The 15570-nt window shown below is 43.7% G+C and overlaps 1 protein-coding gene across 2 annotated transcripts in view; it reads right to left on the minus strand.

Moving 5' to 3' along the window:
* The window catches only part of LOC126277890 (protein expanded), a 443551-nt gene that overhangs the window by 53543 nt on the left and 374438 nt on the right, over nucleotides 1–15570 (minus strand). For both annotated transcript variants that reach the window (XM_049977441.1, XM_049977442.1), the window contains exon 5: nucleotides 5101–5180. In XM_049977441.1, the coding sequence (XP_049833398.1) occupies nucleotides 5101–5180 (80 nt within the window). The remainder of the gene's footprint in view (nucleotides 1–5100; nucleotides 5181–15570) is intronic.

Raw genomic sequence — 15570 nt, forward strand, 5'->3', positions numbered from 1 at the left:
TCAAAAAGTGTTTTGTGACCGCAGTCAGATGCAAATGATTCAATTTTATCGCATTTTGGTGGCACTTCAATATCGCTGCTTTTTTTTTATTCAACAATCAATAATTTAGCTTCATAAAGCCTTTCCATAACAGAAAAATCCGAGATGGTTACAGGAAATTATGAAAATAAAGGTTTTGTTAATTCTGTTTTAAATGTGTTTTTTTTTTTTTTTTTTTTTTGTTCCAGTCTTTGATCACAACATCATTTCTTTCGACGATGATCGGTTTCAGTCAGGATGGCCATTACTGACTGAAACCGGTTCATGGTCGAAAGAACTGGTATTGTGATCAAAGACTGGAATAAAAAACATTTAACAGTATTGGACCACTGTTCATATACGTGACTATGTCGCAGCTGGTGAATTCTGTTTTAAAACCCTCCTGAAACACTGTAAATGATCTTAATTTAGGTTCACAGTATTTCGAGTCGAATTAGGGTTGCCTGGAGTCGGCTTTTTACGGTCATGTTCGACCAATTACTCTTTACACAAGTCCGGCCTTTCTTAGGCTTTTTATCGATGAAGTTGAGAACTTACAATTAAGGCCTTTTTCAAACTAACGACGTACGGGTGGGGTATAAGGATGAATGAAGAATTTTATGCGAAATTACTGAAATTGACAGAAGTGGGCTTAAATGAGAAATGTTAATATTTAAAAACATATTATTGTTATTTCTTTATGAGTCTAACTGAAATGACCAAAGTTACTGACTATTCGTTTTCCGTCCCAGAAGAATAGATGCTTGTTTATTTAGTTAAATGAATAATTTTTAGTTTATTTTGACACAATACTAACAGAGCAGAGAGAGCAATTAAGAAGACTAGGTACTCACTCAACTGATATGCGAATTGCTACGATATTATTGCTGTTAGTGTTTTTTAGTTGAAGCATCTTTAAGGTTGATCTCGCAAAAAACTGACTGTCACTTATTATTAATAAACGATTGAAAATATCCAATCCTCCCTATTTGCCCGGCAAAATACGAGGGTTGTCCAGAAAGTAAGTTCCGATCGCTCGCTAAATGGAAACCACAGTGAAAATCAGAAACATTTTATTTGCAAGAGTTAGCTACACTTTCCAGATACTTCTCTACATTGTCGCCGCTCCGATTTAGGACATTTGTCGGAGCGTTATACCATCGTCATAGAAGGCAGTCGCCTTTGCTTTCCGATAATTCTCTGCGCTGGTCTACGGAGCGTAGCCTGCGCCCAAGTGTTGTCACCGCATCCAGCGTTTCATGTGAACCGAGATGATACTCAGGACGAGCCAATTAGGACTGTGTTGTGGATGATCGAACACTTCCAATCGAAAAGGTTGCAGGAGCGTCATCACTGCCCCTGCAGCAGAGTGTGGCTGAGAATTGCCATGAAGAAGGAAGTGCGTAGCAGTTGTGTTAGGTGGGCTGCATTCATTAAGGCGAAGCCTCTCAACAGGCCCTCCTACTTGGCGGATCGTTGTTCTAGGCACCTTTACTCGCTCACAGTGCGCTCACAACTGAAAAGAGCGTCTTGATGCGATCGACAGTCATACTAGAGACAGTACCCAACACATCTCTGCAAAGCTTCATCGGGTGTTCCCTGTGGTGTCCATTTCGCGAGCGATTGGAACTAACTTTCTGGACCACCCTCGTACAACGCCAAATCTGGCTTTTCCGTTTTTGGACGTGCTAACCCTAAGTGGGGCATGAGATCAGTCCACTTTCTAGTTCTGCTGAATGAGGCAGAGGCAGTATACGATGTGTTAAAACTATGTTCTGGACACTAATACGAACCTGAAAAGCGAGGTACTAGTTACACCAAGCGATCACACCGAAATATATGGGGCAGCGGTAAGTCGTTAAAGTCATTATCGGGGCAGCCATTCGGATTTAGCTTTTGTGTGGTTTCCCTTAATCTACGGTTAATGCTCAGAAAATGGCATAGGCGGCATCCTTACGCATCTGAACATGTGGTCGGTCGCTAATGACCTCGATGTCGATGGGAGATTAATCTCTAAGCCTCTTCTTTTCTACGATCCGAACACGTTTGACGGACCGACATACTCATTTTATTACGCACCCCTTCCCTTTCCTTCGGCAAACAACAGAGGCTTCCTCCCACGATATTTGAGATCAGGCACCTCCGAAAGAAAGGACATAGCCACCCCCAATCAGTGTAGCGTGTACTTTGTATCGAGTAAAATAGTTCTTTGGTGAAGATAGCCCTCGGGCTGTGATAAGACAAGATTCCTCGCTATATTTTCTCTCTTGGAGGAGCTAGTGTCCCAGCGACTTGGGGCAGTCGCTACGGAGTTTGGAAAGAAAGAGGGAGTCCATGACAAGAATCGGTCCCTGCAGATTGTCGGTGTTACTAATGTTCACCCCGTATACACGAGTCCCCTGCACTTTTTTCCAGTCGCTTGGGACTTCGCTCTGGATGAGAGATTCGCGATAAATGCAAGCTAAGTAAGGGACAAATGCCGTAGAACGCTCTTTGTAAAACCGAAATGGAATTTCATACGTAACTTGCCACTTTGTTTTCAACCTTTTCAGTTGCTTCTTTACTCCAGGGACGCCTATTACTATGTCCTCCATACAGTGTCTGTGCGGTAGTCGAACGACGGTATATTTGTACGATCCTTCTGCGTGAATAATTTGGTTAAACACGAAATTTCTTTCTCAGGGTGGAGTGTGTTTGAAAATGGGCTAAGTCGGAGTTAGTTGCACGGACTGCGATCAGACGAGCCGCGTCCAGCAAAACAGCGCCGGCCTCGCGCGCTTCGCTATCCCGGCAAGCACCGCGCGCACTCTAGTCTAATTGGCCGTCGCTAATTGATTGCGCGTTCGCAGGCGGGGGGCCTACCATTCAACCATTGTTCAGCCTGCTTGAAAGGGGTCTGACCTGCTGGTCACTGCACCCACCCACCTCCACACTCGCGGTGGGCTAATTTGTAACCACACTGGTAAGCCCAACTAACACTAACAACCTGCTGCTTTTTCTTATATGCCACACGCTTAGATGACAAATGCAGCAGCTCGACGTGACACGAACCAAACAAATCGTTTAAGTTCCCTGCGGGAATATTGAGCCACACTGCTTCTACAGCTCTCCATACTAGCGAAAGTGTTGCCAGCGCAGGATTTTGTACACGAACTGACCTCTAGATTATGTCCCTTAACTTTTCGATGGGATTACTATCAGACAATCTGGATGGCCGACTCATTCACTAGAACTGTCCTCAATGTTCTTCAAACCAATCGCGAACAAATGTTTTTCAGTGACATGGCGCTTTGTCATCGATAAAAATTCCATCGTCGTCTGGGGATATGATTTCCATGAAAAGCTGCAAATGGTCTCCAAATAGCCGAACACAATCACTTCCAGTCAATGATCAGTTCAGTTGAACCACAGGATCCAATCCATTCCACGTAAACACAGGCTACATGGGCATACAAAAACTGCCACAGCGTCTACAAAAATGCATCGACAGAAATGGTGATTATGCCACCACCAGCTGCCACAGGCATTGTTGACAAGTTGGAGCCATGGCCTCGTGACTAGGCCACGGTTTTCCTGTCGTCACGATATGATCACGAGCCCAGGAGAGACTCTGCAGGCGGTGTCATGCTGCTACAAGAGTAATCCCAAAAATAAGGTCTCTTTTTTATATAAGCACATAGACCTGTATTTCTACAATGGTTTACATCAGTTTACAGATTGAACATTTAGCTATTTTTCGACATAATCATCATTTCTGTCTATGCATTTTTGTAGACGCTGTGGAAGTTTTTGTATGCCCATGTCATACCAGCTCCCCGCCATGCTGTTTAGAAAGTTATGAACCTCTTCTTTCACCTCGTCGTCGGAGCTGAATCGCTGGGGCCACAATTAACACTGACAGGTACTGTGAAACTCTGAAAAAACTCAAACGGGTAATTCAGAACCGGAGAGGAGGAAAGCTGGAGCATGATCCCCACGGCTGATTTGTCTGTTTTCCCTATTCGGCAAAGACTCTTATGTTCCTTCAACCGTGTATTCATACTTCTCTTTTTAGTTCCAATGTAGACCTTACCACACTTACACGGAATCTTGTATGCAAGAAGTGTGGTCAAATAGTCACCCAGTGGAATACCTAGGACTGTGTCAGAACATCGACTTCGCTCTAGACTGCAGCGTCCAAAATCGTTACCTTCTATGGTTTCTGCTCTTGAGGAAAAATAGGCTGCTATCTCCTCCACAAACATTGAGACACCCTGTTGGAAGCGTCTCTGGTCTGGCAGAATTCATGCCATAATAAAGGGGAAGGGGACACAGTATTGTTGTCCACCAATTGGTGTCCGGATATTTTTGATCACATAGTGGATTGTGTATTCGAATTCACAGCACGCTGTTAACAAGTAATTGCATTTGTGCCGCTGACGAGTAGTGTCTATTATAAAAAATGTTTTGCCTTACTGTATTTATGTTCTTCGAATCTAACCGATACGTATGGTGCGAGACGTGAAAATTACGGTCTTGTGGGTTAGCACTTTCGTCTGCCAACTCCTTCAATTAATTATTTCACGGGGCAAAATATTAATTATGTCACGTGATTTATCACCTAACGACTTCTTTTTGTTTCTTTACGTCGAACGAAAAAGATGTGGACAGCAAATTTTGTTACCTGAAGGAGCTGTTGAATCAGTCAAAGCCATGTTTTGAAGCACCAACATCACGACGAAAAAATTTTTTTTCTCTAGAATTGATTCGAATGCATGCAAACGTGTATAAAGTTTCAAGATAATTGATTTGAGGAACAATAACATAATTCGTGTCAAAATAATGGTTTTACTTTCTTTTTATGTAAAAACTTAGAAGGCAACTGTAAGTGATACGCATTGTCAGCAACTACGACGTATTCGGCCTTGTTTGCATTCATTCTCACCCTATTCTTTTGATTCCCTTAGAATATAACAAAAATAATGGCCAACACGAACGCACAGCAACGCAATAAAGCTTTTAAGCAAGTGCTTGCATCTGAGCACAAGGTATCTGAGGAAGACTTGAGCCCAGCAAGATGAAGGGTGAGCTGATGGTACTCACGTGTCCATGTGAAGACTTCCAGTGTTTGGGCGCGTACTTGGACAGCTTGCTGTCCGGGTCCACGAACAGGAACTCGCCATCTAAAACAAAAGCAACAGTCAGTTAGGGCTCCCCTCACCATACGCCTGTCCGCTTATTGCCGTTTACTCAAATTGTATGTAAAGGACGATTTGTGGTTTTCTCCACATCAAACAAATCACATTGCACAACAATTCAGCACTCTGCAGCCCACAGCGCTTTGTGAATAAAACCGTTGTTTATTTATTACGTCGTTACGGCTACTACCATCGTCAAATCAAAATAGAATTCGGAAAACAATTTGCAGTGTAAGTATCAACAAAACCCATAGCAGGGCGTCAACCGCCAAGTTTTTCGCGGCACGTTCATTCTGGCATTCCAGAAAGCCATTTTGCAGTGCTACTGAAGAATTATTAATTAAAACAGAGACTCGGTAATGTAATAAAGTGCAGAAAAAACCTAAAATTAGAGGTGTCCATCCCTTCTTCTCTGATAACAAAAAAAATAGCACGCCTGAGCTGCGACATTTTCGTAAACAAATTGTATTGTACTGTGTCTTTATTGCTCCATTCAACGTACACCATTGAACGTACGGAAGTGTACAACATGATATCGCAGAAGTCAGGCAGGTGATAAGAAACATACATACATACATACATACAACCCTGTTACACATACTATAGAATGAAATTCCCTTGTGTTAATCTAAAAAATGATTCAAATGGCTCTGAGCACTATGGGACTCAACTGCTGTGATCATTAGTCCCCTAGAACTTAGAACTACTTAAACCTAACTAACCTAAGGACATCACACACATCCCTGCCCGAGGCAGGATTCGAACCTGCGACCGTAGCAGCCGCACGGTTCCGGACTGCGCGCCTAGAACCGCGAGACCACCGCGGCCGGCTTGTGTTAATCTCCTAAAAGCTCTGGGTCAAGTTAATTACACATATCGTTTGCAAAATTATGATACTTTTGCACGGGATCTCTCTGTACTAGCACGAGTTTGCCATACAAGCATGCACAGGTGAAAACTATGTTTGTCAAATTAAACCTCACTTTTCGAGTAGCTCTCGCAATGTGTAATCACGTCGTGAAATATTCTGATAGGTGTGGGAATGGCTAACACTGCAGACAAAGGAATTCTTACGTTGACTTAAGTGTGTGCTAAACTGTATTCTAGTTTCGCAAAGATTTTCTACCGGGTGTTGCTAGAAGAACGTTCAGTATCCAAGGATATAACACGAACGGTCATTCGAAGCAAAAATGTCTAATAAACACATTACGAGCTATGAGTACTTCTTTATCTTCCATACTGTGAAACAAATCTCTGCTACCACAATATCTTTGTCTTCCATGTGTTGGTAGGATGTAGTATGGACCAAATTTTTTTTAAAAAATTTACTAGTGAACATGGGGTCTAAACTACGTGCCTTAAGAGCTATGAGCATTTGTCAAGTAGGAGAGATGTGTTTCCAAGTAGCTAAGATAATCAAGTGTCCATAGCTCTTAGCCTATGCATGTTTAGAGCCCATATTTTCTGGACCTTCTTTTCTTCTTTAGAGCCAAGCTGCCACCTCTAGAAACATGGAAAGCAAAGAGCTTTCAGTAGACAAGATCTGTTTCACAGTATCTAATTTGAAGACATGCTCATGGTTCCATTTCACCCCACGTTTACAATACTTTTTGCTTGAATGATCTTTGCTTCCTCGAACGACATTTCCTTCGTTCCGTTAAGGATAAACGTCCCCCTTTGTCTGCAAGTGGTGTATACAAGATTCCGTGTACGTTTGGTAAGGTCTACATTGGAACTAAAAAGAGAAGTATGAATACACGGTTGAAGGAACATAAAAGTCTTTGCCGACTAGGGAAAACAGACAAATCAGCCGTGGGGAGCATGCTCTTCAGTTAGGTGATCACGTAGTGAAATTTTCGGAAACTGAAGTTTTATGTACTATGACGAACTATTATGTAGAGAAGCCATCGAAATATATAAACATAGGGATAATTTTAACAGAAAAGAAGAAGCCATGAAACTAAGCGATATATGGACAGTGGCGCTACAGAATCGATGAGAAGTTTTTATCTTTGAGGTACTATGATCGATAGTTACATTTTATCTTTGACAAGGTTTATCTCTGCTATCACGTGAAATCCAGACCACGCCCACTTTCCACAGTATTTAGGCCGCTCTTCGACGTCCGACTCGTCAATCGGCAAGACTCACCACAACCATGAGTAGCGCAGCCTTGGACGAAACGTTAGGGATAGAAGAGTTCCATGGCCCACGGCCATATAATCCGAAAGAATTCTCAGCAACTGACAGTGGAGTCTTGGCTTTCATTGGGGCTCTCTCCCCTTACTGGCTTGTTTGGATTCTGGAGTGAAGCGGTGTACCCACGTTTCGTTGCAGGTGACGATCCGACTAAAAATTGCATAGCCTTCTTTCGGAAACCTTGCTGTACGCTTCTGGCAGTCCTCCAAACATCTCAACTTCCGAAAAGGCGAGGGACCCATCCGGAACACGCGTTACGGAATTGTGGGTCGTTTGTGACGATCGCTTGAGTGTTCCCATAACTTATTCCGACCTGTTCCGCAATTCCTGATACCCTCGACCGTCGATTGCCTTCAAGACTGTCTCGAACCGCACGAATCTTTTCGTTTGTAATTATGGTCCGAGGAGGGCGATCGTGTTGCGGATGTTCCTCACGTTCTCTTCCTTCCTAACTCTTTGTGCCAGGCAAACACATGCTTCCTTGACAGTGGTTGATCACAGAATTTCCGTCGTTTGAACTCCTTCACGAGGGAGAAATTTAATAATTATGATTTGCGCAGGCACCGACATCGTGAGCAGTGTTACCAACTCATTTTCGACCATGTCCCTACACGGCATGTGAAAAGTCGCTGCGTAGACCTTGAGAATCCATACGGACGCAAAATAATTCTAGACTGACGACCAAAGAAAACAAGAATCACGTATTGGGAAATAACATTTCGCCTTTATTAACAGCTTTGTACACTGGACGGTTTTCAAATAAAAAAATATTCACTGTGTTATTTGGAAAGCTTGCTCTAAGCCAAGTGCGGCAGTACAACATTTCGTGCTTCCTACAGCCTAGTTTACACGACGGCATTGGGTTGCGCCACTCGTTGCGTGGAATGACTTGCACACAAGTAGTTTCATATATGACCGTAGACACGGCGACACCAGTATACACCTCAGTTTCGTCGTTTCGTGGGTCCCTGAGTCGTGTCTGAAATGAAAATTTTGGGAGCTGCACGTCGCACGAGTTGTGATGGAGTTAAAGTTTGTTGTGTGGTTCGCTACATAAGAAAAAAAATAAGAAACGTGTTCCGTTTCGTGACTGGATCAAGAAAAGACGTCAGCTCGGTTGCTCCTCGCTGTAATAATTTATAACGGAAGAGCCAAGAAGTTCTTCTAATTATCTTAGAATGTCACCCGAACTGTTCACGTTTCTTCTAAATAGAGTTAGTTATGCGATAAGGAATGAAGGTACTGTAATGCATGAAGCACTGTCGCCAGAACTGAAATTACATATTATATTGCGTACATTACAATCGAGAACACTCGGCGTGCTATAAGATACGTTTGCATTTGGTGATGACGCTTTTTCATTAACACCAATAATTTTAAAATTATCAGCAGCAAATATTAATTAATAATAATTAACAATAATGATTCGAAACAGGCTGCATTGAGAAGAGGATGGTTTGCAAACTACCCTCTTGACGATAGATCTGTACAGTGGCATTATTTCCAAATTCTAACATATGTGAATGGGGAACACTGCAGCGACGTTTTAAACGATGAATATTGAATAAAGAATGCAGCTTCTTTAATTTTTATAGCCTTCCCTCCCGTCAACAACATTCCTTAACAAAGAGTTGGCCAACTAGAACGATGGGATGTTAGTCTTGTAGACGAGAGCGTTGCCACAGCTAGAATTACACTTGCTTGTATTTTTCTTAATTGTGTATGTGCTCCTAACTCAATAAATTTTGCCCTGCATCTTAGATACTGTCAAATCATCTATGTTATGATCGCGCATGACGGTCTCAGCGCCAGCAATATGTTGCTTATTTTTATAATCATCACTGAAATCCCACAAACACCTACGCAAAGCATAGATATCCAAAAAGCGAACATTATTCTCCGTTCCTCACTTCATATTTCAGTTTGTCTACACTCTACGAACACACACAACTTCAAAACTCATGCAACTAGTGTCGCCAAAGTTAAAGCACGCTGAAAGTGCTTAGTTTCCCTCAGTAAACAAGGTGTAAGAAAGGCGTCCGCAGACGCAGCGAAATGTAGTTTTTCTTTTGGAAATGACGCATCATTTCCAGTTATTCTCCACTAGAGGAGTCTGAAAAGAAAAGACTCGTTTTTGTTTGTAATTTTTTATATGTGTATTTGGGGAGCGCAGTGACATGGGTCGGGGGGGGGGGGGGGGGGGCGAGGGTGGGAAATACAAGTTTCGCATTATACAAAGAAAGGAAGTCAGCTTCCAGATGCAAATTTTTATTTCTTCAAATGGCTAGTTTCAGCGTTTCGCAAAGTCCCAATCTTCAGATTATCATAATGTGAAAGCCGAAAGGCTTATTTGAAGAAGCAAAAACTTGCGTCTTGAAGCTGACATTTTTTGTGTAATGATAAAACAAAATAGGTGCAGGATAAGCGCTGAAATCAGTACCATTGCCAAGACTCTCAAGACGTTCCGCTGCTCTAATAACTAATGCAGCTCTTGATTCTTTCCAAACGCTTGCTGTTATCGAAATTACGCACCTATCACTGTTTCATAAAAGCGCTTTACGGAGACGTTCATGCACATCTGTAGTTGTCTATCAGTCTCATTAGGTGAGGTAAATAAGAAAGTGATAGCCGTGTTTTGCAGACTTTTTTTTATGTTTTCACACCACCAGTTTCGAGTCCCATTGCGCATCTACTCCAATAACGTACAGCTCGTGGTGAAGCAGTAAGCACTTGACAAAGTAAAGGTATGTCCACAAGAAGCGGTCTTTCCTCGTGCGCAATCGCTGACGCACTGGAACAAAAGGGCAAGCGCACAAAACAGTAAAAGAAAACACGTAGGCATGAGCGGTCTCGTGTGCGGACGTTGCCTCATTGTGCAAGTGGTCTGCTATGCATCTATTATTTTGCTCGGCAATTTGAGCTGCGCTACCTTGGGAGGCAACAGCTCATCGTCAGAGGAGCGCTAAGCAACAAATGCGTCAGTATTTTCTCTGTCACTCACCCTCTCCAGACTGTGACTAAAATCCTTTCATCCCTGAGGGTAACTTCCCGTACCCAATGGAGACAGACGTAAACAATGTTTAAAATTTGTACACTATTGCAACTTTTTCAGTTTTAATTTCTTATTTTTTAATTTTTTTTTTCTTGGGCAGAAAGTCTCTAAATTTTACAGAGGGATCGGAAATCCGTCTCTGCATGTTGGAAAAAAGAGCCAAAAGTTCCGATACGAAGGTACATGTTCCTACGGTTGGCAACTATGATCGTGAGTGAAGCTGTTGGAAGCGGGGATATGAGAATGAATGCACGGTAAGGGTCACACGCAGGCGGGCTTGAGTTGTGACGTCACTGTGAACCCTCTCGCCACATCACACTGCATTGAAGCTTATAGGCGAACGGCGCACACATGTTTAACTCATACCCAAGTATGAATGTAATCGAGATTTTCAAGGTTTTAGTGTAGTATCATTACTTTTATTACCCGTTTATTAGTTAGGCTGTTTTTCTATGGTCTTGAAAAGCTTATGTAAAGCCTCCAAACTGCACCTTTTTTAAAATTTTGTTTGTTGCTTTGATTAAGTTTTCAAAACAGTAAGAGTTAAGAGAATGAAACCTGGCGGAATGCTAAATTACCTGAGTATTATTTTTAATAGTAATCCTAATGGGGAGAAGATATTTTAATGCGTCTCTGACAAAACCTAGCGCTTTATCAGGTAGGCAACGTTTACAGTGCAGCCTTTGTAGTTACTTCTGACCAGTTAGTACACTGTTCTTTCATAACCAATCAGAAAAAGAGCACTGAATCTGATATTGAACATGTTTTCATTTCAATGACTTAGCGCTACATCAAGAGAGAGAATCATTTTGGTTCAGATCTTTTATTTCTGTTTTTGTAGTTTCTAATTGTTGGCATGAACGCTCATTGTCGCATCCAAAGCAGAGTTAGTTTTTACTGTTAACGTTTTATCTAGAAGTAATTTCTTCGTTAGCTGGTATTATATTTAGCTGTAAAACTTATTTATGGTAGCTTCGTTTTTGTGCACAAATATTTCTTAGAATATTAGTCTCTTTATTAAGTCCTAAATCAGCACGGGAGAATGGTAGATTTAGAGTTGGAACAACATCAGTTTACAGCTTGCATTTTGAAGCATGCCTACATTGATGTTTTAAACACCTTCTTGCTTCCCACAGTTGAAGAGCAATTCGGGGATGGCGATTGCATCTTTCAACAGGTTCGAGCACCAGAGTCCTTACCTGAAGCACACCTTTGGGATGTTTTGGAACGCCTACTTCGTGCCAGGCCTCACCGACCAACATCGATACCTCTCCTTAGTGCAGCACTCCGTGAAGAATGGGCTGCCATTTCCCAAGAAGCTTTCCAGCACCTGGTTGAACGTATGCCTGCTAGAGTGGAAGCTGTCATCAAGGCTAAGGGTGGGCCAACACCATATCGAATTCCAGCATTACCGATGGAGGGCACAACGAACTTGTAAATCATTTTCAGCCTGGTGTCCGGATACTTTTGATCACATAGTGTACCAGCATCAACATCAGCTATTTGTCGTGTACTGCTGCTGGTAGGATCGGTGGTAAATATTACTGCTACTCCAGAGTCATCTCCGGCCCAATTGTTGCTGAAACAACTGTCGAATCTCTCCTGGAGTGCTTGTAGGAACTGGGGTTTACAATGATACGAGGAGCCAAGAGACCACGGAAGATCAGTGACAAAATAAATACTACCAGAAAACAAGTTTTATGCCTATAATTGACGTGTCGACGTCTATCCAACTCAGTACTACGTTATGGCAACTGCGGGCTTCTAAGCACTTTTTGCTTTCATTATTACGGTAGCGGCGCTACCTGCTACTGCGCGTGTGCCTCGTGATCCTTACCGTCTGGTAGCGGCCAGCTCTCCCCACTCCTAATAGCCCCAACCAACAATAGTAGGAGCGGGAATCCGGTCGCCCAACTGTTGGAGCTGAGGAACAAAAGCCCCGTTTCCATTTCATTCACCCACGTGAACTTGCAGCGCTCCTAGTGGCCTGGCAGCGAACCAACGTCGTGGTACCGGAAATCGCTATACGAGTTTCACCCCTGCAGTGTACAGCAGTCACCGCCACCATCGCTTTCGCAGCAGCGCTCACAGGGGCGCGGAATGCAGCGCCTCTGCCGGCCATTACGGGCGGCGCCGCTGCATTCGCTTGAGCTGCCATTACCGATTCGGCGCGTTGCGGCTTGAGAATGCGAGGCCGCGAGCCGCGGCGACCGGCGACATGCAAAGCTCGGCCGCGCACATAAATAATTCAGGGGGCGCCTCCCGCGCCACGCCGCGGAAAAACGGAGCTCCTCAAGATGAATGGAGCGCCGCGCCGCAAAAACCCGACCGAGTGTAGTACTCGAGAGTCGAGCAGCCGGGGGCGCACGGTATGGCGTGCCGCGCTGCACTGTAGCTTCGCACCTGGCCCTCTACGCGCCAAGCCTAGGAATACAGGCGGGACGACGAGACGCGACATCCAAGCAGTATCGAGAATTTTGCGAGAGTCAGCACTCTAGCGGCAGCGCTCGCCACGTGACTGGTCGAGCCGCTCTGGCTTCGCACGTTTCAACTTTACATCTGCACCAGAAGAAATGGGCAGGTGTCAATAAATAGAGTGAGTCAAAAAGGAATTTAGAGCTTTTGGATGATATAGAAATTTACTGAGTTAATTTACACAATCGGTAGATGTGTCATTTTGTAGCAGAACCCTCAAGTTTGATTTACGTAGTGCTTGAGTACCCCATTTCGTCACCAGGAGCGCCAGAGTAGTGCACAGTTAAAATGGCTACTTGAACTGGCATTGTGCATCTGGATGCGCTTGAAAACTTTTAATTCCACAATCGATGAAGATGAGAGATATACAATGTTTTACTACTAGCACCGCCTCAGTTCCCCCAAGTTTGAAATTTCTTCGATAATCGCTTCCAAGGCTGGTGGGTTGCCCGTGAAGGGCCAATCGCATGGCCATCTCGCTCCCAATACTTGACACCACCGGATCTCTACCTCTGGGGTCTTATTAAAGACCGTGTGAATGTACCCCCTTTACCAAACGATTTAGCAAACCTGAAAAATCGAATCTACGTTGCAGTTGGAGAATTAAGAGCGATTTGCTGCAACGAATGTGGGAAGAAATTGATTACAGGGGTGATGTTTGCCACATCACAAATGGTAAATTGCCACATCACAAATGATAATCACATCGAACCAGAGACTTGTATGTGAAACTTGAGGTTATTTGCTACAAAATGACACATCTACCGATTCTATAAGTTATCTCAATAAATTTCAATATCATCCCCTAGGTGTAAAGTCCTTCTTGAGTCAGCCTGTAGCTTTCTACAAGTAGGCCCTACACAACCGACGGGTACGCAAATGATCAAGAATTGCAATTCTCTGTGACAGGTAGTACGGCCACCAGAGAGCATTTCTGCTGTTCGCGTTTTGTGTTGTTACGAGGTCTGATAGGACATACAAGGGGCATGAAAAACCTGACATTGAACGGTCACTGTGCAGGACACAGAGATCTTCAGCACTTGTGAGAGGCACCGTAAACAACAGCTGTCAGAGTTCGAAAGGGGCCACATCGAGGGTCTTCGTTTGGATGGCTGGCCGAATCGTGCAGTGTCCAGGGGAAAACGAGGGGACTCGTACTAGTGTGATCACCACAAGGGACGATTGCCGTATTGTGCACCAAGCCATCGTATGTGAGCCCTGTGCATCTGCGTCTCCCTTCCGTGAACAAGTAACGGACTCCCTACAACATTGTGTCACGACGCACCACTGATCAGTCACTAGCAGCAGACGCACTTGGGTATTTACCAAACCATCGTAGCTGCCGTTAACACCACAACATTAATGGCTGCGTTTGGAGTGGTGCAATTTCAGCTGTACTAACAGGTTCGTGCCTAATCACACCATCGGAAATAGTGACCTATTCAGAAATGAACAGCCAAAATATTTATGAGAAGCAAGAGTATGAATCACACTTCCTGGCAGATTAAAGCTGTGTACCGGGCTAAGACCCCGGACTCGGGAACTTTGCCTTTCACGGCCAAACCCTCAATAGACTGAGCTATGCAAACACAACTCCCGACCCGTCCTCAGAACTTTAGTTCCGCGCTTTGAGGAAGGGTCGTGAGTCATGCTTGGGTAGCTCAGTCGATTGAGCAGTGCCCACGAAAGGCAAAGATTCCGAGTTCGATTCTCGGTTCGCCAAACAGTTTCAATCTGCCAGAAGGTTTGATATCAGCGTACACTCCAAGCAAGGTGAATGATTCATTCTCGAAGAAAGTGAATATTATTGGTTTTCATTTCACTCGCAGCAGTTTCAGCTGTACTATTAGGTTCCTACCTAACCATGCCCTCGGAATTTGCGACATATTCGGGAAAAAAGTTCAAAAATGATTCAAATGGTTCTGAGCACTATGGGACTTAACATCTGAGGTCACCAGTCCCCTTGACTTAGAACTATTTAAACCTAACTAACCTAAGGACAGTACACACTTCCACGCCCGAGGCAGGATTCGAACCTGCGACCGTAGCAGCAGCGCAGTTCCGGGCTGAAGTGCCTAGAACCTCTCGGCCGGCAACGTAATGGCGACTGTCTTTTGGGATTCGCAAGGGATAATCCTCATCGACTACCTGGAAAAGGGTAAAACTATTACAGGTGCATATTATTTATCGTTACTGGACCGTTTGAAAACCGAGCTGCAAGAAAAACGCCGGCGATTGCACCGCAAAAAAATCGATTTGCATCACGACAATGCACCAGCACACACCTCAGCAGTTGTGGTCGCAAAATTAATGGAAATAGGATTCCAATTCGTTTCACATCCCCCCTATTCTCCAGACTTGACTCCCTCGGACTACTATTTGATCCCCAATTTGAAGAAATGGCTGGTGGGACAAAGATTTTATTCAAACGAGGAGGTGATTGCAGCAACTAATAGCTATTTTGCAGACTTGGACAATTCCTACAGTTCGGAAGGGATTAACAAATTAGAACAGCGCTGAACGAAGTGTATAAGTCTAAAAGGAGACTATGTCGAAAAATTAAAAAAAAGGTTTATCCAAGACACATAAGTAATTTATATTTTTATACAGACTTTTCAAACAACCCTCGTATAAACCAGACGCCTATTG

This window comes from Schistocerca gregaria, chromosome 6 (assembly GCF_023897955.1).
Source record: "Schistocerca gregaria isolate iqSchGreg1 chromosome 6, iqSchGreg1.2, whole genome shotgun sequence".
Taxonomy (NCBI): Eukaryota; Metazoa; Arthropoda; class Insecta; order Orthoptera; family Acrididae; genus Schistocerca; species Schistocerca gregaria.